This window comes from Rhododendron vialii, chromosome 2a (assembly GCF_030253575.1).
Source record: "Rhododendron vialii isolate Sample 1 chromosome 2a, ASM3025357v1".
In the NCBI taxonomy this organism is placed as follows: Eukaryota; Viridiplantae; Streptophyta; class Magnoliopsida; order Ericales; family Ericaceae; genus Rhododendron; species Rhododendron vialii.
This window is the reverse complement of record NC_080558.1, coordinates 28,477,382-28,501,019: the sequence shown is the minus strand read 5'-3', so window position 1 is coordinate 28,501,019 and position 23,638 is coordinate 28,477,382. Positions and strand designations below refer to the sequence as shown.

The 23,638-nt window shown below is 40.9% G+C and overlaps 1 protein-coding gene and 1 long non-coding RNA gene across 2 annotated transcripts; one reads left to right on the top strand and one right to left on the bottom strand.

The window, feature by feature from the left end:
* Positions 1-56: 56 nt before the first annotated feature.
* On the top strand, positions 57-684 carry LOC131317377 (uncharacterized). The gene is made up of 2 exons (XM_058346933.1): positions 57-346; positions 448-684. Exons 1-2 carry the CDS (start codon positions 254-256, stop codon positions 682-684), a joined length of 330 nt encoding a protein of 109 aa, XP_058202916.1. The 5' UTR covers positions 57-253.
* Positions 685-12,851: 12,167 nt separating this feature from the next.
* LOC131316469 (uncharacterized) lies at positions 12,852-22,372 on the bottom strand. The gene is made up of 3 exons (XR_009197131.1): positions 22,189-22,372; positions 21,149-22,074; positions 12,852-20,604 (listed from the first exon to the last, which is right to left on the bottom strand). It is a non-coding gene; the product is annotated as an uncharacterized LOC131316469 (long non-coding RNA).
* Between the last annotated feature and the right edge of the window lie 1,266 nt (positions 22,373-23,638).

Below are 23,638 nucleotides of genomic sequence, written 5' to 3'. Positions count from 1 at the left end.
GAACGTGGGTCACCCTAAGCGTATGTATCAATCATTTCGTATAAGCAAAACCAATTTTTTCGCACTTTGTGACTTGTTGGAGAGGTGGTATGGGTTGGAAGAGGGGGAAAGAATTTCAGTGCAAGAGCAGGTGGCTATCTTTTTATGAATTGTGGGCCAACGGGCAAATAATAGAAATGCCCAAGAGCGTTTCCAACATTCAGGGGAGACCATATCTAGGCGTTTCCATAATGTACTACATTCCTTTAACACCATGGCTATCGAGTGGATTAAACCTTGGCCATGGCCTCGCGAAGAGGTGCATTCGAAAATACTAGGGAACAGCAGATACTATTCACATTTTGCGGTAATTTTCTGCCTAAATTTTCCCCTTGTCCACTTTTTTTAATGTAATCTGCCTAATTTCCGTCCTAATCTTTTGCATTAATACATGCATGTATGTTGTAGAATTGCATTGGAGCAATTGATGGCACTCACATAAAGGCCTATCCTGATTCAGAGCAGCTATTGCGATGGATTGGTCGGAAGGGATATCCAACAAAAAATATTATGGCGGCATGCGATTTTGATATGTGTTTCACTTTTGCATTAATGGGATGGAAGGGAAGTGCACACGATACAAGGATATTCAATGATTGCTTAAGGAACCCAGAGTTCAATTTTTTGGCCCCACGAGGAGGTTAGTCCACCAATTATTGCATCCTGTATAAGTTTTTTAAATTTATTTCCATACTTTTTTATTGGGGTAAAACAACTTGAATTGAAAAAGAGGCTAACCGAATATACAGCCTACAAGGGGCATACCCCAGGAGGAAAGGAAAAAGAAAATAAAATAGAATAACAAAAAATTTGCCTACGCCAAATGGCTACATAGGGAAAATGAGACACGTTGTTTTCAGACCATCTTACAATAGGGAAGGAAAGCAGACACGATAAGACAATACAAATTAACACAAGATATGAACGGGATGTGGGGAGAATAGACTCTCCCCCAAGCAAAACGAGCGGAACTTGGGCAGCCCTCCACCTGGGGCAGAACCCATAAACCGGGCTACATATCAAAATTGAACTGCAGCTCGGTACAACAGAAATCTGGCCAGCATCAACCAAATTTGAACAGCAGCCAGTTGTGGCATGAACTTCTCCCAAACGGCAGCAGCTTTGGACACCAGTTATAGCAGCAAGAGCTGAGCTTGATCCCCCTAAATTGAACAGCAACTATAGCAGCAACTATGCATGACACAACATAGCAGAAGTTGCATAATACAAGAGTCTTGTACACAGCAGCACAATGAGATTTAAAGGCAGCAACATGTGCAGCCAATGCCTTCAAAACAGGCCCAAAACGGACCAAGAGAAATCAAAGAAGGCTAGGGACAAGCCCCCTAGAAAGGCTTAAATAGCCCAAGGGACAACCCCCCTAGGGTAGGAACAAAAGCCAACCCAACTGTAAGGGAAACACAACACTAGTTGAGCCTACCATTGCTTAGAGTAAGGATACAATGGACCACTACTCCATTTACCAAAAAAAAAAAAAAAATTGGACTACTCAAATTAGCCAAATCTCGGACATCACATAAGCATAATCCAAAGCATACAAATGCCCAACAGCATTGACATTCAGAATCAGAAGATCAAATACAAAATGCCTTGGGAACAAGGACACCTCACATATTCGACTAAAGCAAGATCCATCACAAGATAGGGAAAAACCTATCCAGATCTACAATTACTCATGGCCAACAATAATGAGGAAGAACAATTCACATATGTACTTTCCAATGCCTACAACTCCCAGCAACATTGACAAGTAAATTCATAGAACAAATGCAGAATGTCCTAAACACAAGGACACCTCATATGATAAAGTAGGTAAGTAAATTCAAGCACAAGATCAAGAACATGAATATTGTCCTTTACACTATGGCCTCACTTCCAACTCCCTCAAAAATCTCATAGCTCCCACTCTTGTTTTCACTCATGTTTTAGGACAGGGCTCCACCAACTCCCTCCTTAGATCTCACAATATGCCCCCACTACTTATTATATCCTCTCTTAAAGATTGGATGAGGCACTAGCACTCACCTCACAAGGAATCACACTATAAAGATTGGGATCACACAAGGCTCGAAGAAAGTCCACCAAAGAATAAGATATATACCTGATAAATAGAAGTAATAGAAGTGTGGCTCTCCTGAGAAGGACCACCTTGTACACTTTGGTTTTAATAAAATCGACAATGAGTGCCGGGTATCCAAATACTCGAGGTTTTCTAGAACAGACAAGGGTTGTAGATATCATACTCCTAAATGGCGTAATGGAGCCGTACCAAGGAATGCATATGAAAAATTTAACAAAATTCACTCATCCCTTAGGTGCACCATAGAAAGGTCCTTTGGAGTATGGAAAGCGTTTCGGCCCTTGGTATGCGACATTCCCGTTGGGTACTCCATGGAAACGCAGAGAGATCTTATAACTACAACAATGGCCATCCACAATTTCATAAGGAGTAACATGCCCGATATTCCTTTTGGCTTTTATGATCGGCGACCTAATTTCTTGCCTTCAGATGCTAGTTTGGAAACTATGGCACCTAATGGTCAACATGGAAACGTGTTCGTTGGTGATGATCAGGACATGGAAAATGTAAGGACTTCAATTCGGGATTGGATTGTTGCTCACCGTATCCGTTAGATGAGTTCTTGGGTGTTGTAATATGTTTGTTCAATTTTTGTAATTTTTTTTAATCCGAATTTCTGTAATGTTTAGATTCTCAATTTCTGTAATGTTGAGTGTTTGGTTTTTTGATTACTTTGGTTTAAACTTAATTATTATTTTAATTTAAAACATAAAAACATTATTGGTGGAAAAGTAAGAGCAAAGAATAATTGAATAATAAAAATATAATTAAAAAAATAGTGTGACACTGATAAGCAATTTCGAAAGAAAATTTTAAAAAATTTGATTAAAATATTATTTATATACATTATACACCATTATTAATAACCAGGGGCAACATAGTAAAAAATCAATCCATAATTCATTTTCATTCCATATCTCCCAAACACAACTCCTGCTGCAAAATGCATTCTGCACATATCATCCAAACACTCTACCAAATACAAAATACATTCTAATCATAATCCCAAAAGCCAAAAAGTAGACTCTCAAACACCCCATATGTATCTGATTGTTTGTTCAGCTCTTGTGATGTATTATGCCTTTCACAGCTATACATGATAGGACCTGCATACGGCTTCATTGGTTCACAAGTTAACATGTTCCATAATAGCAGGAAGTGTGCTCTTTTTCATGTTTCTGCTGATGTTTCATGTGGTATATACGGATGGTGAAATTTATGAGCTATTGTGTTTTGTAAGCCTAACCGTATGGGGTTGTCTACGATTTTTGTTATTGTTAGTGCTTTCCATTGAACTAAATTTTACTCTCTTTTTAACTTTATTGCCTCTCCATGGGAGGGATCTCCATGGGCTTTACATGCATCTAGAGGGAACAATCACATGGTTAGCCCTTACAAACTTCATCAACTGTATTCATGATCATATCACTTGGAAGCTGCTCTTGATCATGCTATTTGTGCATCATATCACTTGAGTGCATCTATGGGCTGCATTATGATGTTGTTTAATCCAATATCAAGGAGAATCAGGTCATTCAAGTCCCCAATTAAATCAAGACAGAATTGTATAAGCGGAGGTTGCTATGTTTTGGTCCAATGTATTCCGATTTATGTCATTTTGCCATTTGTTTCTCTTCCCTCTTCGAAGATGGGAGGTTAACATTCGATAGTGCTCCCTTCTAGCAACTTGTAGCCACTTGGCCTATGTTTTCAAATTTTTGTTTCTTTTCTTTTCTTTTCCTCCTGGGGTATGCCCCTTGTAGGTTGTATATTCGGTTAGCCTCTTTTTCTATTTCAAGCTGATTTATCCAAAAAATAAAAGATTTCAGAGGTGATGTTCTGAATTATTCAAACTCCGATACGAAGAATTTTGTCAACATGATGGATTCAAATCTCAATCTCCACGCATTGGTTCATTTGGAATGACTATTCGTGCAAAGCGAGGCTTTGAGATATATCCAGGTCTGATAGGGATAGAATAACCTCCTAAGGTCAGCACTAGGAGCCCAGCACAAGCCGAAGGGCTCAAGCTAAAAAGCCCAATAAACATGAAATCTAGCCCACATGGATTTGACCCAACTAAAAATTATGTTTATTGGTATGTCATAAGTGTAATTGTAAGTCACATTCTGGGAACCTTCCTGAGTGGTGGTAAAGGTAAGGTATGTTGTCGTAAGTGTGTAGTAGGTATGTGACTAAGAATAGTAACTCATCATGTGAGTATTCCCCACCGTCAGTGTGTTTTCAATAAGATATTCCTTGTGTTGTGTTCTCTCTATTGTTCTCTCTCTCCCTTGATCCTAACCTACTTTGTGTTTGTACCCACTTTGTGTCTGCTCAATTTGGTATCAGAGCCATGTTGTCCATTCTAGCTTAAACCCCTTCTGGGAACTTCTTTTTCAAAACTACTCCAAATCTTTTTCTAAAAGAAAATTGAAGCGTATGCTCTGTGGTTGCCTTCTAAGGATCTTCCACATTAGAAACTTCATTAACTATTTTGGTTAAAGAATTTTGTATCAGTGGGTTAAAAGTATCTTAAGACTTTGGCCTTTGTGTAACCAGTGTGTCTCGGTTTATCTACCCTAGTATACAAAATTTCATTGATCAAAATTAGTTAAAGATCTCACATTGAAAGAAAAAGATTTGCTATATGAGGAAACGATGAACCCAGATTTTTACCTAAAGAATGAATTATTTGTTTTCTACCCATTCTTCTGCCACACCATCTCTTGTTCCCTTAAGATCGTCCTCCAACAGAAATTCCTCTGTTTCTTCTTCTAATCTTGAGTACTTGTACGAAATTAAATATCTTCCTGATGATAGTAATGTTCCCCTTACTGATCTCCCTTTTCTAAATCCTTATAATGCCTTTGTTAGACCACAAACCTCTGTAAAAAGACCGTCACCCAACTCTTCTCCACAAAATGACCAACTTCTGTAAAAGAGTATGTCCAAGCCTCCAAGTTTGATCAGTGTTTCATACCAGCTATAGAGGCTGAACAACTTTTACCCTTGGAAATCCCAATTGATTTGCCTCGCATCTGGCAACAACAAGGATTTACTCATCTTCACTTTGGAGCAATCAGATTGGCTATTACTTTCCATGGCAGAAAAGGTATACCTATTACTTCCAGACTTGCTCTGGTAGATACCATATTTATACAGTACCAGCATGCATGTATTGCTACAGTTCAAACCACTCTAAATGCTGGAACTGTAGTCTTTACCTTTTATCCTAATTTCAACATGCCACTAGCAGATCCTCATCTACTAACAGCTTTTTTTTTTTGGTAAATTAGCTTGAAATTTAAAAAAAAAAGGTTAACCGAATGTACAGCCTACAAGAAGCATACCCAGGAGGAAAAGAAAAGGAAAAAAGAAGATTGAAAAAAGTACGATAACTCATGCACAACCAGCATGGTGAGTAAAGTAGATTACGTAAGATAACAAAAGTACTATGTGTGTTGAGATCATACCCCCGTTGCACTATCCATCTAAGCAGAAGGATAGTACAACGAGGTATGATAAGAAATGATACGAGTAGACTATCATGAGAGCTAATACTACCTGGCACATCTTGCCAGGCTAGGAAATAAAATAAATAGTTACTGTAAGATATGAGCAAATGATAACCATCACTGAGGAGAAGCAGTCGCAAAGCAAATCGGCACCAAGGGAAAGCTGAATAGCTACTACAGAGGAACAAGGCACCAAGAAGAGATTCGAACTAGAAATGTCAGCATCTGATAGGGGGCCCCACCCTGCACACCATGCCCATTCCATCCAGCCTAATACTCCCTCATCCAAGCCCAAAGGCTCACCAGAAAACAACCCGCCCTCAGCCAACTACCAATCACCACAGCCATTAGAGAAGGGATAAGCAAACCACAATACTAATACTCCAACCGAAATCCGAGCGACGAGCATAATGCCCACTTTTAAAAGAACTGCTACTACAGATGAACTAGGTACCGAGGAGAGGCTCGAACTGGAGATGACGGCATCCGGCAAGGCTACCTGCCCAAGTACCCTGCACGCTACACCTATTCCATCCAGACTACTACACCCTCAACCTAATCACCAAGGCTCGCCATAATCTAAAAGAGGGACAGAAAGAGGAACCACAAGATATGCCCTTTTCAATTAGTGCACCACCACCAATCTAATCAATGATAGCCCGCAAGGCTAGCTCTTTCGATCAAAGCACGTCCACCAATCTAGTCGAAGACAGACCCAGTCGCACCACGCTACGCTAAAGCACCAGGCTAGAGAATCAAAGAATCATGGAATTTAATAGAGCTCCACAACATGTTGGCATTTGAGCCCAGAATTGGGCAATGAGCCTAGTAACTAAACCAGGCTGTTGAGCCCCAATTGGGCAATCAGCCTAGTAACTAAACTAAGCATGAATCACAATGTTGAGGTGTTTGCAGCACCTAGGTCGAACTATAAATACTAACAGACCACTGGCCCAAAAGTCCAGCAACAAATCCAACTTCTACAACCAATGCGCGCCACTAGCGCTATGTAATGAAATTGATACCCAACAAGTATAGAAAGCTCATGCAAGCATCAATCTTTGTAGAATTGCACGAAATTAGTGCAGAAGCAGTGACTAGATAGGTTGGCCAAAGCAAATAAGTAAGAATTTAGTGCAACCAGTGAACCCAAATTAAAGACCTAGATTCAATGTGCAACACAAACTCCATTGAGGTCTTTTTAATAGGATTTGCAGTCAACTTTAACTACCCAATGCACAAATTCATACCAACAGATCATACTTCGCTGTTGGAGGTTTAGCCCTTCTGGGATCTCTGTACAACCAGAATTCATTGGAGATTTGGCCTTACTGCTGTGCCTTTGTTCGAGCACATATGAGGTAGTAGGAACCATCATCTCCGACGAGGCCCGGTAGAACAGAAACGAACCCATTAAGCTCCTACCCATGAGGATCCGAACTCAAAGCTATGGTCATGGTTGACCCTCGGTAGCTCCGACTTGGAAATGATGACCGCCCATTTGATTGCGAGTTGAGCTTGAACAGGTGAGAAAAAGACGCCTGATGGAGCTGGATCAGATCTGTACGAGTGGTTCCCATCATGATTAGCCAGTGCTTGTTCTTAAGAAGAAATCAGGGAGATTAGGGTTGAAAACCCATGCTCTAGCTTGATAGAGTGATTACTCCAGGTGAAGAAATCGGATGTTAGCTCTAGATCTCTCCGTTTTGAGATTGCATAGACCCACGGCTAGATTGTTGGATTAGAGTGATGATTTCCATTCACCTGGCGTGGAAATTGGTTGTTGAAGAACAAAATCCAGAAGTTGAGAAGTTCCGATCCGAGCTTACATTACCTCTATATCAGATTTGGGGATGATTTGTGCAAAATCAGATGAATAACACAGGGGAGTGCATTCTCTCTATTCCTAGAGAGAGAAGTTCTCAACCCTTTACTAACAGCTTTAAAGGTGTAAGTTCAAATTGGTGGTGCCTCCCAAATTTCCACTACATACGCAACAACCCGCCACTACCAAATGGCCTATCGCCTTCAAAACCATGCCTTAGACATGTCATTACCTTCCTCCACAGATGAAGCACTTTTCCTAACTGTCAACGCACCTCACCAAGCTTCCTGTGCCCATTTTCCACGACAAATTTCTCGATCTGAGCTTCTCAAGCTTCTCCTAGAATCTTGGGTTACAGCTTATGAGAAAAACCAACAAAAGCCCATACCTCTTCAATCTTCAAATCCACTTTTCATCCCAAAACTTGATGGTACAGTAAAGATTTCATTCCCAGAAGAAGCCTCTACCTCATCCTCCCCCCATCCTGTCATTTTTCCCTCAAGGATTGATATGTTTGTAGATGGCTCTGGATCTGGCCTTCCAATTAAATATTTTGGACCCAGTGGCCTTCCAGTTTTCTATTTCAAAAATCCAGAAACAGGCCATTGTTATTTTGATGCCTGTGACAGTGATGAGTGTCTAGAAGACAGTCTTCTAGAAGATGAGGAAGATTCTAAAGATCAATGTCCACTATTCTCTCCTTTACCTCTCACTCCTTGTAAATCTCCACCTCCTCCTCAACCTCCTTCTAATGATGGTCCTTTAACTCAATCCAGTGGGTGTTTTATGTTCACCCCATTTTCTTCTTGGACTGAAGTAGATTTTCCCCCTTTGGAATTCCATAATTCTCAAGAAAGGACGACTCACCATCATAAAATTCTAGATTCTACTGCCATTCTCCCTGATGGTAGCACCAAAGCAATGTCAGCAGTAGAAGCAGTAATAAATTGGCAGTCAGCTAATTCTCTGGCTCAAAACAAAATTCTCCAAATTGCTTACTCTCAACAAAATTTGGAGAATGTCGTCCATAAGAAGTTATCATCTTTGGAACTTCTTATCAGAGATTTGCAGCAGAAGATTCAAAATGTTCACTAAGAACTTCTCCAAATGGCATATGCCAACCAAGCATTTTCAGCAGCCTTTTACCAAAAGGATGCTGAAATGAAGCATCTAAAGAACCAACTTCAATCATGTCAAGCTCAGCAGTATTCTCAGCAAAAAAGCCTATTTGACATGTTCGCATCTTACACCCAACAAAGTTTTTTTGGGTATCCTCAAATGTCTCAACCCTTACCCATAAACCCTACCTCATAATTTGGTGAGTCAAGCTCCAATATCTTTGGAAGCTCATCAACTTTCCTCCCTCCACCAAAAAGACCATCTCCACCAAAGCTTCCATTCCCAAAGCCCCAGATAAAACCTATCCGACCTCCAACATTTGCTTCTCCACCATCTACCTCTACTTCTATTCCAACTACCTCTACTCCTTCTAAACCATCTGATTCGAATTCAAAGTCACCCCAGTTAACGGTTCAGCTAACTTCTAGCCCTTTCAAAAATCTCTCCACGCTCCTACATACCTTAGCCACTATACCTAAAACCCCATCTCCTGAACCAACAATTGAGTTCAATTCGGATACTAAATCCACTGATTCTATGCCAATTTTGTTTTCATGATGAACCCAGAAAACCGAGAAAATTTTCTCCCGAGGAACATGTCGAAGATCCAATCATTGAAGAAGGCCCTGAGTTTGACACACCTCCTGAAATTTCAACCTTTGATTCCTTTTTACATTCTAATATTCCTACCCAAGGTTTCTCTTTTGATAATATTTCCCCATCAAAATGGTTGGATAAGCTTTATGAAATTCATGCTTGTTGCACTGCTGTTATGCTCTCCCCAAACGCTACACTAAGTATGTCATTACTAAGTGTACAGCAAAATTCATTGGCCGTCTTCGTCAATGGTACATGGCTCTTGGTGAGTACCGACAACTACAGTTTAAACAACTGCCAACACTTGATCAATTCATCTCAAGCTTACATACTGAGTTTCTTGGAGATCATAACAACACAAAGGAGTTTGTTCGAGAGGAATATCTTAGCATGAAGTGTTGTTCATTCAAAAGAAAAGATTTGGAGATCCATTATGACCGTATGTCTTAGAGATTTTATCTTCTTAACGGAATGGATGATGTCAACCTCAAGCAAGCCTTTCTCAATTCCCTTCTTGAACCATTGGAAAATGAGACAACAAGGTTACTTCAAACAAAAGGATTGATGTTGAATGCAACATCTCTTGGTAGCATTTACCAGCACTCTTTGATTGCCTTGGAAAAGCTGTGCAATCACCAAAAATTCCTCAGAACTCTTGAAGAACAGGGAAAACTTCTTGGCAAAGCATGTGACCGGCCAGACTTATCTATAAAGTGCAAAGACAAGAAGTGCACTTGCAATCCTTCATATCGAAAATCCAAACACTTTCAGAAATGGAAGTTCTAATCTCCTGGCAAGTTTCCAAAGTTTTCTAAATCTGGCATGTTTTCACGCCAGAAAAAATGGAAATTTTTCAAGAAAAAGTTCAGAGGGCAACGAAAGTTTGATCACTGCTACATATGCAGAAAGAATGGGCACTATGCCAAACAGTGTCCAAATAAAGCAGCAAGAGACAAAATGGTGAGTTCTTTGGCTCTCATTAACGATGATCTTGAAGATGCTGATGTTGAATCCCTATTTTCTATTGATGATGAAGCAATAGCTTAAGCAGTCCTAGCATTTACCTTTGATGATTCAGATGATTCGTCAGAATCAAATGATTCTTCTGATGATTCTGACTCATTCCCCTATGAAATCCAAACATTTGAATTCTCAAACATCATGATGGCTCAACCCCTAGCCAAGGTCAAAATCTTACTTGGGAAATATGAAAAACCCATACCAGTTATCGCCTTCTTTGATACTAGTGCTGCAGCCTCCATCCTCAACCCAACAATTCTCCCCATATCCTATTGGTAGCCCATAAGGGTTAGCGTCAACTAATTGGCCCAAGGGAGAGGTAAGCTCATGAGCGCAGCTCATATGAACATCGAGCTCAACCCATGAGGTGAGCTCAGCAAACGTGACAACCAGCTCAGCCTAAGGGCTGGATCACCAAGGGAATGACAAACTAACTACCCGAAACCAATTATTATGAATTACTCTACGGGGGAAACTCATACAGTCAAAAGGGCTCCCAAAACAACCAATGCCTTATCCCACACGAAGGAATAAGGCCTACAGATCCCAAGGGATAATCTTGAAGAACCCATATGTCATAAGGACTCTTGGTCTAGATAAGAATCAAAGAGTCCTAAGCTAGAGAGGACACTCCTAAGCTCATCCAAGTCCGTCATAAACGGATTAGACCTAAAGGTCCCAGTCCTAATGAGACTCCTCCAAGATGCCTATATAAAGACACCACCTCGATAAGAGAGAGAAAGGTATGCAATACTACACAATTCATACTCAGTATGGATAGTACAATGGAGTATGATAACAAATTACATTGCACTTTGTTATTTACTTTAATCTACCTTACTCTCCATGCGGGTTGTGCATGGTTTATCGCACTTTCTTCATTTTTCTTTTTTTTCCTTTTATTTTCCTCCTAGGGTATGCCCCTTGTAGACTGCACATTCGGTTAACCTCTTTTAATTTCAAGCTAATTTACCCAAAAAAAAAAACTCATACTCAGTCCATACTCTTTTCTAAAACAGATCGATTGACTTAGGCATCGAAGGGGTGATGGCGACAGCCACGTCGGTGCCCATAGCTTTTTGTTTTGTTTTGTTTTGCAGGTCGCTGATCGAGCTCGCCGAAAGCCACTTCATCAATTGGAGGGTCAGATGGACGGTTGAGGAACCCCACCTCTGGAGGTGATCCAAAACAACTTCATCAGTTGGCGCCGTCTGTGGGAACGATTTGTTCTCTCAATGATCTTCTCCAAACTAGATGGTTTCCAGCAAGATCCCATACGAATCGGCATGCACACGGACTGAATGATTCGAAGTTGATCTAGAACGAAGAAGTTCTTATGCATTCATCAACACAGATGCAATGGACAAGCCTGCCAAAAAGACAAGTCTCAACTCCCTAGAAATACGTTTCAACCACCTCGATATGCTTTGCTCTCATAAAACAAATTAAGCACATTGATGCTTTACAAAGCCCATTCACGCGTATACATACTAATGGTGGACTTGCTAGTTTAAGATGAATGGAATCTCTGTCAGTGTGTGGTGCGGCCAATGGCCGACCCCATTTTATTTCAGTTTGTCAACGGAAAGCCGCCTGTTCAACAAAAGAAGAAAAAAGAAGAAGAGAGCCACGGCTCTCGACAATTTTGTTCCATTACCATGATTCCCGAATATAAGTTCGGAGTGGATTAAATTTCAAGCACGCATGTCGCCTTTCAAGCCCGAGCATCGACTTTTCTCGCGCTTGAACAACAGTGGAGTTGGTAACGAAAATTATCCTACTACAAGATAAGTCTTGTTCCTCGTTTACCTCTTTATTTTAATTAATTACCGCTTGTTGCAAGCATGTCCCACGTTGGAATTAGTCACATAATCTTGTGGATTACTATAAGAAGAAGAATAATTATGCCCACCAAGATTTCGGAGGATCCAAATTTTATGCGACTAGCTAGACTGCGTTGCCTAATGGCCAGTAGCGATCATAAGCTTCTTTTGATAAATGTTTTTGACACATATCTCATATGATTTAGTTATTGTAATAACTGATTCTAAGAAAGAAATAACTGCAAATTTATTTAAATTGCTCCTAATGTCAAACATGAGAATTGAAGCATTAGAAAACTCGCACTCAATGTGCTCGACAAAAAGCACAAACCATGACCTCTGGTGATTTTGTTCGGCTGCATTGGCTCCCACGAGTGAATTCAGGGACCTAAATTGTGGGTGCAAACTTCGAGAAGAACTCATGCCAAATCCCCAAAAAGATCACCGAAGCAAGCAAGGTGCGCATATTGTCACGGTAATTCAGAGCCAAACATGGGCGTTCCTTTATTAAAAATTGTCTTCGGCGGTGGAGTTGGTAATCCAACCATAAAATAAGTCCTCCCATGATTTATTTATTTATCTCCATCGAATTGCCATATTTTAAGGAATCTGTTTGAAGAGTAAAGCTCTTTCAAGAGATCTTTTTACATATGCTTATACCTTTGGCCCAGATTCTACTATTTCTTGCAAGCATACAAGTGCTGGCTACAACTGCTAATGAATGAACGAGTCCGTCGGTTCCGAGTGGTCAGTGGGCATCACCCATACTGTTTCAGTTTATACGTATGAATAACTCCCAAAATTTGATTGCAGGAGCCGACTCTCACCTGAGTTTTTGCTCGATGACTTAAGCCCTTAGTTTATTCATGTACTGTAATACTTCGCATATATATGGGATATCCTTTCCTAAGGGAACAAATTGCAGGATTCTCAATGCAAAATTGTACTTTGTCAAGAGGGTCGAGAGCTTCTCTCTCTACACCCTAGAGAGAGAATGCACTCCCCCAGCAAATCTCTATCGTTCAATCTGATTTAGAGGTAATTTTCAAGCTCTAATCAGATCACTACTTGCTATTTGTTCATCATTTGAACAATACACCATACTTTCTCCGCTAGGAGCAGATCCACGAATTTACAGAGAGAATATCAGCAAATCAAGGGTCTCATATTAGCCACCACATCTTGCCGAAGGGTCGGATGGCAACAAGCAAAGGGGAAATTGCTAGGTGGGTTTCCATTCCTATTGATCTGCAGTGTTTGGACCCCTCTGTTTTGGGGTTTAGGTTTTAATCAGCCCTATTTAGGGGTTTTCTGGACGGAGCTCAAGAGTTCTACGTGTTCGATCTGTTCGCCGGAATTGTGCTCGGCCAGTAGAGGGATTAGCAGGTTGCTCCAGAGCTTACCTGGTTGTGGGCAATTTACACGGCGGAGGACCACGTCGGCGCTGATATATCCTAGCTCGCCGGAAATGGTGGCGTCCGCTACTATTCCAGCCTTGACTAGGCACGACAAAGGGAAGATTTACTGGTGTGTTCTATGGGTTTTGAGTTCTTCAATCCGTCGGATTTGCACTGGATATCACACTCTTGTTGAGACTAGGCATCTCAAAACCGACTATGTATACCATGGACTACTCAAACTGGTGGTTGGTTTTGGTTCCATCTCTCGTTTGGGGAAGAACAGAGAGTAGCTCACGTATTGTGTGAGCCTGGGCATCTCAAAGCCGGTTTTTGAAAACCATGGCTGCCAAACCAGTGGTTTATGACCCATGGGAGAATATGGCATTGGGATAAGTGTGTATGAGCTTAGGTTCCGTTTCAGAACACCTTCTTAAAAAATAAGTATTTATTTTACATTTTCAAACTTAAAAGTAATTTAAATAAAAAATTATTTTTATTATTATTTTTGCACCGTATAAAAGATCTCGATGAAATTTATCAAACAAGATCCATATTGCTAAGAAAATTATTTGCGTAAATACATTATTTCTTAGCTTGAAATTGCTTTTTTATAAAATAAATACTTATTTTTAGTTCCGGAACGGGGCCATAGTCAGCTATATCATTTATCATTTTACGGTGCTGTTGGGATTTTCAATTACTAATATATTGATGTGTGGTCCTTAGTGGGCTTTGCATGGAAAATTAAAGAGCATGTGGCTGGCTCATATGTCTTAAGGAATTAAAAGTTGGGTTTTATTAATGTTCATTACCAAAAAAGTGTGAAAGCTTCTTTATCCTTTTTTGGGAAAATATTATGGGCATCCTGATGCAGCACATGGGGGACTCCTATATGCAGCACGTGGGGATCGAAACCAATGCTAGCAAGCATGCACCTAGAAAAACAAAAACAACACATGTATTAGGCTGAAAAATATAAAATGCTTATTTGGGCCGAACTCAAGTTTCTGTGCGTCAGCCCAATTCATTTCAAGATCATTTGGGCTAAATGGGCTTCGACATCACCTCTGGCCTAGTTTAGTTACTGGGCACTCAAGCCTTAAGGGCTCACTGCTGAGCAACTTGTTGCACTGCATCTTCACAACCCAAGAGATCTTGTTGCTCTAAGTCCCGTTTGTTTCTTTGTGTGGCATGAGTGACTGTGTCTGTTCTTATTGGATGAGTGGTAATGCATTGGTTGAGTGGAGCAGTTACCTAAGGGGGTTGTCCCTTGAGATGTTTAAGCCTTACTAGGGAGCTTGCCCCTGGATTACTCTTCATTCCCTACTTTACTCTTCGGCTTGTAGATGCACCTGGCGTGAGCTGATCTTTAGGAGCCTAATTTGTTAGGTTCATCATGTGGATGAGTTTACAGATACCCATAACTGGAGATGGTCATATAGAACTAAGGACTGTTGGATACAAAAGATTTGGCTTAATCTTTGAGGTACCAAGGACTACTACTGTTTTGTCAGCCCAACTACAGCAGATTGTTTTGTGTGCTGTTGTTCTATTCAGTTTCTAAACCCAGATAGCTCCAAGTGTTGTGGTTGTTCTTTTGTTGCTACTGTTTCACTGTTGCAGCTTGTGTGCAGTCCAGCAGATTGCTGCCTAGCAGGTTGCGTTATATAGCAGAATACAAGGCTACTGTCAAAGAGAGTTTAAGCCGTGGTTTCTCACAGCTATCTGGGTTTAGACCTTGTTTCGTGAGGTGCAGATCCAGAAATCCATGGGGGATTGTACCTTGGACCTTTTGGTCTTCCAAGTTCACTCTATCCTATTTTGTTATAGTCACTATGGCATTGTTTTCCTTCCCTCTTATTAGATGGATTGGAAACATCGCATATCATTTAGCCCATGTAGCCATTTGGCGTAGACAATTTTATTTACTCTTGTTTTGTTTTCTTTTTTCTTTTTCCTCCTGGGTATGCCCCTTGTAGGCTGTATATTTGGTTAGCCTCTTTTTCAATTTCAAACTATTTTACCAAAAAAAAAAAAAAACGTCTTGCACATTAACGGGTTGTCGACATGGTGGAGAGACATCATCTGTTGATAATGAATCAGATGGCCAACCGCGTCCTCTGTCTTCGGGTCGTATTGATTAAACTTTGGTGCCGTAAATTTTTTTGGCGAACAAGCGTTTTTGATCGCGTCGATGAACAGGTACAAAACCAGCTGCTCTAACACCATTTCCAATATAGTCGGGGGAACCTTTGTAGGAACCACTACCAGAGGATTGCAGCCCAAGCGGGGCGCCTCTCATAAACGTCCTCCTGGTGGCAATGTTTTCGATGACCACGGGAAGGAGATCGCTCGTGACTGTAATATCGATCTTGGTCATGACGCCACGCGCACTCCTCTTGTACGCGATCCCATCATTCGCGCTGCCGGTCGACAGCAGTTTTGTGACTTGATGTATAGGCCAAGTTGTAGAACGAGCTAGAGCTCTCCTCCGGGACCTCGTGTTGGCAATTTTCATTAGGCCGGGCAAGGCGATCTCAGAAGTCTCCTCGCGGCTGGGATCGGTCCGGAGAGATATTCGGGATCTTCTCATCATACGGGGCCACCCGCTTGCCAAGGCGATCCTTCACCTGACCATTCCTCCCCTCAGCCTGTCGCAGAGAAGGCGACCGATAACGGTCCCGACTCGGCGATGGAGAATGGAGACAGATTACCATGGCCGCCATTTGAACATCCTTCCGCAAAGCGTTGATCATCCGGTCCTTCTTGGACATTCAGTTGTTAAGTTGGAGAAGATATTCTCGGACTTAAGGGTCACTTCTCAAGACCACTGGAATCTCATCCGAGAGAGTAGCCCCAGAACTATAGTCACGTTCTACTAGACGCCTAGATTTGGGCCTAGAGGGTGGCACCATCGAGTCCTTTGATGCCACCACCGCCCATGGCTTCAGATGGCCTCTTGCCGTCGTGGATTTCCACCGTTTTGAAAGAAGAAACACCGAAATTTGCAAGAAACCAATGTATAGGGAAATTATTCCCCGACAACGGCACCAATTGTGGGTGTTGGATTCTCTTCAAACCTTCTCCGGATCACCCCTCCTCTGCTCCGTTGCGAACCTGCACCAAGGCGTGAGGTGGTTGGTCACCTCTCGCCCCTTTGACGAGCAAGTTAGAATACAGGAGAGAGAGAGAGAGAGAGAGAGAGAGAGAGAGAGAGAGAGAGAGAGTACTTTAGAGTGATGCAGGGGTGCGTACCTTCTTTAGGGTTTATCCCTCCACTTATATAGGCCATTGTACTTGCTCTCCAAGCAAGGAACAACCGTGACGCACGACACATGCCCGTGACGTCACAGGTAACTGCCTTCTTTCTTAGACATTCCAGGCTTCTCCGGAAACAACAAGAGGAACCTCCACGTGGCCTCTACATGGGTCAAACCGAGTCGACCGACCAACCCGGCCAATAGACCTAACCCAAAGACTCGAACGTTGGACCAGCAAATCAGACTGTAAACCAGTGAGTCGGACCCTTCGATCTGGCCCACATCCGCTTGGCTGTGCTATTTGCCATGCTAGGTCTCAGCCCAGGCTACTTGTGCAGGGCCAACCAGGAGAGCCTAAACTCTGGCTCCGCCCACTTCCCTTTCGTAGGCCAACCGTAGGCCCAATTTCGGTTCGGCCCACCACATCAATATTCCCAAAATATTATCTCTTGGGACCTACGTGGGTTGTCCAACTCACCACGGCAGACCCAACTTGCATTCTTACCAACTTGTCATTGATACAATGCATAACAAACTCGCGGGTTCTAAAGGTAAAGACCGTTCCTTTGTGTCCGGTACCACCCTTGTGTCAATGCCTCAATTCCTAGTCACGTTATGCACTGCAACTTCCTTCCCCCAAGTGTCACCAAACTCCTTGACAAAAATAACCGTGACTTTCTTTAGAGCTCGACCAGGGACATAGAAAACCTTATGCTGTCAATTGGGACAAAGTGACCAAACCGAAGAATCTAGGGGAACTTGGCACCTGGCGTAACTTTCACGTCAATCAAGTCGCGATGGCCAACCTCAATTAGAGATACACCAACCCCAAAAAGCCTTTGTGGGCATCTGTTCTTGGTAACACATATGGAGCTGTGAGATCACACCATCACAAACCCTCCACCACTTGGGGAAGCATGCTCAAAGTGGTGACCTCCGTTTTCAAGGCTCCAAAATCCTCATCAAGAGTGTTCTTAGTACTTCCTTTTGGTTCTCTAACTAGTTAGGCCACTACAAGAAAATCGTTCTATAGCAACGGTCGAAAGCGTAGCCAAAGAACCCAAAAACCGTCGATATAGACCCCGTTTAGGTATAATCGTTTAGGCTATACCAACGGTTGGAGAACCGTCAGCCAAACCGTTGCAATATATCTGTCACTGTAGAGGTATAGCAACGGTTTCGTCGAGCGTTGGTACTTTTTTTTTTTAGTGACGGTTGGTTTAGCGACACCTATAACCATTGGGAGAGGGTAATTTTTGATTGCCTAATGAAACGTCACTATATGTTGGCATAACCGTCGCCATAGCCCATTTTTTTAGTAACACTTCCATTGTCGCTAATATATATACACACACACACACATATATACACACACACGTATATACACACACACACACACACACACACACACACACATATATATATATATATATACACACACACACACACACACACACACACACACACATATATATATATATATATGTACACATACTCGTCAAATTTCTATGTACACATACTCGTCAAAGTTGTATGCGACCCCGCTCCAAGCTAACATAACACTAAATTTGAAGGCAAGATTCTTTCCATTAAAATCAAACTATTGCTTTTGCTGCTATTTACCTATCCTTGGGGGGTTGTCCATTAGAGAGTTTATGCTTTTGCTAGGGGGCTTGTCCCTAGCTGTGTAGATGCCAATCCTTGGCTACTTGTTTAGTACCTTTTGCTGTTGCTGCTTCTGGCAAACCATGCTACCTGTGATAAAGCAACAAGCTACTGCTGCTATTCTGCTGGTCCTTTCGGCTACTATTTTGTTCCTACTGTTGTGGATGCCAGTCCATATAAGCTGCTGCTATTTCGCTTCGATTCCCAATTGTGTAAGCCGCTACTGTCTAGCTACTGTCCAGCTGCTGTTCAACTCAGCCCTTGCTATTGTCCAGTGGCTATTTTGCCTTGTTGTTTGCTGCTGCTATTTTATTACTCTACTACTGTTGTTTTGTTGATGTTCCAGGAGTCGGTGGTTCCTCCATCCTCATTTACCTCACTTAGTCCAATGGATGCTGTTAAATCTTTGGGCTGCTCCCATTGGTGATCCAAATCTCATTTCAGTTTTGGATTGATGTTCTATCTCATTGTAGATGGCTTGCAAACAAATGTATCTCGGGATGTTATTTGTTTTGTCTTCATCTCATTATTATTGTCCTTCATGTAGCCACTTGGCTTAGGTCTCCAATTTTCTCAATCTTTGTTTTGTTTTGTTTTCCTCCTAAGGTATGTCCTTGTAGGCTGTATATTTGGTTAGCCTCTTTTTTATTTCAAGCTGATTTACCCAAAAATAAAACTTGTTCAAAAAAAATCCATCAACATTGTTTGTACTTTAGCAAATCTCCCATAACACATAACAAAATAATCCACAAAAATCATCGCCTAAACTTGTCCAACAAAAATCACAAAAATATCATAGGCTGTCATCTTTACAAAACCTCCATGAAAATATATATACAACACAAAAATGTGTCTAGATAGTCCAATTACTTGTAATAAAAATGGCAATAGAACAAATTAAATATAATCTTTAACCTTCAACAAATTGCAGACTTCAAGTGAATGTACACTAAAGTCTCCCATAAGAATCATAAGTAAACAAACATGCCAAACAAGGAAACTTGAAATATCATAGGAGTTAGATCCAACTATGAGCATAAAACGGAAGAAATGGTACGTGCAACCAAAGAGAAATAGATGAGAGCAGACTGCACAGTCAATTTCAGGCAAGATTATACAAAAAGTCTGGATTGTAACAAGTTAATGGGTCTAGGATGTTGATGGAAATGAAGATGAGGTAGTAAGCAAACTGTATGAGATGGAAGTTCTGGATGCAAAGAGGGCTGAATGCACTAATCAGCTCAAAAATAGGAAAAGTTGATTAAGGATGCTATCTCACTTGCAGTCAATGTGGTCCATTTGGAAAATGAAAAATGAAGGCATTTTTCAGCAAAAATGAAGGCATTTATTTCCTTCTAGCCATCAGTGTCACATAACACCAACTACGCCTTGAGAAGACAAGCATAAACAAAGCACACATCTACATGTCCGCACTATATCTGGAGATTCTCTACCAACCTAGCCATCACTTTTCTCATACACCACAACTACAAATCACTGGAATTAACTTCTTGACAGTCTCACTACTAGAAAAAACAATTAAAGAAAAGCAAGTCCTAAGTTATTGACAAGAGATAAATAATATATTCGATTTTTTCTTTAGAATGACATATCATTTCATATATCATTAGCAGTGTTTTGTGCTATGTTGTGTTGGTCAGTCCCTCTTACATGGGTTGAACTACAAGCTAGGTAAGAGCTTCATTTTTTGTTTTTTCACTTTTCAACTCAAATTTTTTTGGAGGGCTAAGGGTTGTGGTTGTTGACTGTTGTGTGTGGTGTCCTATCTTCTCAACAAAGTTATGTTTTTTGTTTGGGGACTGTTTCTACTACTCTCTTTGCTTACTACCGTATCTCTGTCAACTCCTACATCTTGGAGGGCTATGAGATGAAGCTATCGATATATATGTTTCAGTTCATCTAAGCTGTCTTATGAGCAAATATCCTAACATCATCTCCAAACATATCATTTTTGATCGTAAATAATTAAACGTTCAAGTACATGAAATCTCTATGCAATTCTTCCTATAACAGCTAAAATCTCTATGCAATCCATATATACTGAGAGAGAGAGAGAGAGAGAGAGAGAGAGAGAGAGAGAGAGAGAGGAGGAGGAGGAGGAGGAGGAGGAGGAGGTTGTTACCTAAAGAAGCTTCTATTTCATGACTTGCAAAATATGACCCTTGATTTGCTCGAGGAGAAACTTGATTTAAGAATCCACTAGCAATATCTTGAACCTAAGTCATTGAAGAAAGAATTGATATGAGACATAAACAATTCAAGCACATATAAATTAAACTTATCTTTACATCACAAGTAGACATAAAGTTATAGTCAAAACCTAAAAACCAGACTGCCTAGCCTAGAAGTCAACAACTGATTTTACAGTGTTTTTTTTTTTTGGTAAATCAGCTTGAAATTAAAAAGAGGCTAACCGAATATACAGCCTACAAGGGGCATACCCCAAGAGGAAAAAGAAAAGAAAATAGAGAAAATAGAGAATGCCTACGCCAAACGGCTACATAGGACTATATGAAAAAAATGGAACATCTGTTTCCCATCCATCTAAAAGAGGGATATGAAACAGATGGCAAAAGGAATACACTTAATGTATCCTAACTACTAAGAAAGAGACAATATGAGAATATCTTACATACTAGGATGACAACCATAATATGCTAGAACATGGGAACTAATTAACCAACAAGTTGGGCTTTTGAATGCCTCAAAGTGAAGTCCACAGGAAAATGATGGAATGATCTTGAAGGGCCAAGAGCCAACCTCAAGGAGTTGCCCAACCACCCTAACCATTAGCAGCGTATAGAACAGCAGCAAAACAACAGCTTCTTGACTGTTGATCACCAAACAGCAGCAGCATGCATAACACCATAAAATAGTAGCCGAAGGAACAAAACAAATGACAGTCTGCCACAAAGGACAGCTAGGGACAGCCCCCTAGAAAAGCCTAAACATTCCAAGGGACAACCCCCCAAGGATAGGCCAATACTAAATGAAAAAAGGTCTACATCACAACAAAACAACTGAACTATAAATAGGACTACATACTATTGCTGTCCTGGGCAACTTCTGAGTACCAACAGCAGTAGAAAACGAAGTCAAGGACAGCAGCAGTACCAATCCATCAATTGAGACCTGTTATAAATTAACAACCCAAAAAAAACAGCAAAACAAGCCTCAAGGAGCAGCAACAATAACGGGAACAACAAGCTGCCAGCTTCCAATAGCAGCGAGATACACTACAACAGCAGCAATAGCAGTAGTAAAACATTTCAAATGCTCAATGGGAGCAGCACGGAGAATTAAGCTTTGGAGCCAAATACAGCAGCCCCACAGAATCTGCATCCTTTAATAGCATACCAGCAGAACCTGAATTGAACATTTATGCAAAGATCCATTACAGCTCATAGGGGTCAGAAAAGCAGCAACTTATCTTCTAACACCACTATATAATTATCTTTCTCTCTCATTCTTTCTTCGTTTGAAGCCACTCTCAACCTTGCATCACTATTGGAAGTTGAGCCACAAGTTTTAGAAGTGTACCCAAATCTCAAACCTCGAAAACGACCACTATGCTTGTTCTCGTCTATCACTTGAGAGTACATGTCATTCTTTGACCAGTTTATTTTCCCCTTCGTGTTCTCTTTAGGGGTACTTTGTTGCGACGCCATCAAATCCTTCATTTTTCTCTGCAATTCATATAAATATAACAACACTCATGCTTTTACAAGTACCATTTGGCTGTAAATACATACTTCTCTACATTGTAATGCAGTTTGAATGCAAAAATTAAGCTATCATACCATATTTTCAGCTGCCTTATCACTCACAGGGGTCTTTCTATCTTTCTTTGTGTGAGTTGGCTCATACAACATTGTTCTACTAACTCCAACTTCATTTTTTTTCTCCTATATTACAACCATTTCATTGACCATATCATCCAAACAATTAAGGAAGTGCAAAAAAATCGTATAAGCAATTAATACGAAGTACCAGTTCATGGGCATGTTGTGCATAAGTTTTCGATCCAGTTGTACGACGATTGTTTTTCTCCTTCCTATGTCTCTTGTTAGCAATACTAAGGAGCTTTTTTCAGACATTGTAAACAAAAAGCATCATCAGATAGAGAAAAATTAATGAAGACCATTGAGTCACAATTAATGTATTTTACATACCTATCCATCAGCTTTTTTTGGGGTAAATCAGCTTGAAATTAAAAAATAGAGAAGCTAACCGAATATACAGCCTACAAGGGGCATATCTCAGGAGGAAAAGAAAGAAAATAAAACAAAAACAAAGATAGCCTACACCAAATGGCTATAAAGGACTAGGTGAAAATGGAACATATGTTTCCTACTCATCTAACAGAGGGGTACGAAACAAATGACAAAAGGATAGTATTACATACTACTAAAATACATTAAAATAGAACTAAAACATCTGGAAAACCTCAAATAGGACTTCCAATGCCTAATTGCAAGTTGCTTGAAATTCCCAATTATGGTACCAATTCTATTATCTTAACCCAACAACAATAGATATGGTTTCTCCCAAATCTGATTATCAAATTGCCCATTCTCAAATCCAACTTACTCAATCCGAAAGTAAACAGTGCAGAAATTTGATCGAATACTGCAAGAACAATAACCCTCTTTGGAATACCTTACTCATGCCGAACCAAAGTGAGGAGCAGAAATCTGCCCATGAGCGAATCCCACCGCCGTGCCACTGTTGCATCATACCGAGATTAGGTGTTGAAATTAGCGGAGCTTTAATACCCATGGTTGAGAACCATTTGGGCTTTGACTCCAATGGTGGTTATGGAGTAAGATTGAGCGGCAACCCACCTCCTCATCGACAGCCCAGATTGGGTATTTTGATGATGGGTAACGAAACCCAGTTGAGAGATGCAGAAACTGGAGCTCTGTAATTCCATATTTGACATCTCCACTGCCCTCAGCCGTAGAGATGAGCGGTGAGCTGAACGGCGGTAGGAACACCATAGGAGATCGCCCGACGTCGGAGGTGAACCAGTACCGGAGACCTCCATTAGTGGATTTCTCAGACCGACGAGTTCATTCCCTCCAAGATCGAACTCATTTGACTGAAAGTTAAAGAGCCCGCTGCTTGAAAGCTTGATGGCGACAGATCGAAGAATCACTAGCCCATCATGCATACCGATCGGGTGAAATAGAAATAGGATAGGAATTGGTAGATGACTACAGAGCAGGAATTACCTCCGCATTCGGTAAA

Bases quoted from the DNA above. Each gene is read 5' to 3' on its own strand.
- LOC131317377 (XM_058346933.1), top strand. From the start codon at position 254: ATGGCTATCGAGTGGATTAAACCTTGGCCATGGCCTCGCGAAGAGGTG. The intron at 347-447 runs GTAATTTTCTGC...TGTATGTTGTAG, and splicing joins GATACTATTCACATTTTGCG to AATTGCATTGGAGCAATTGA.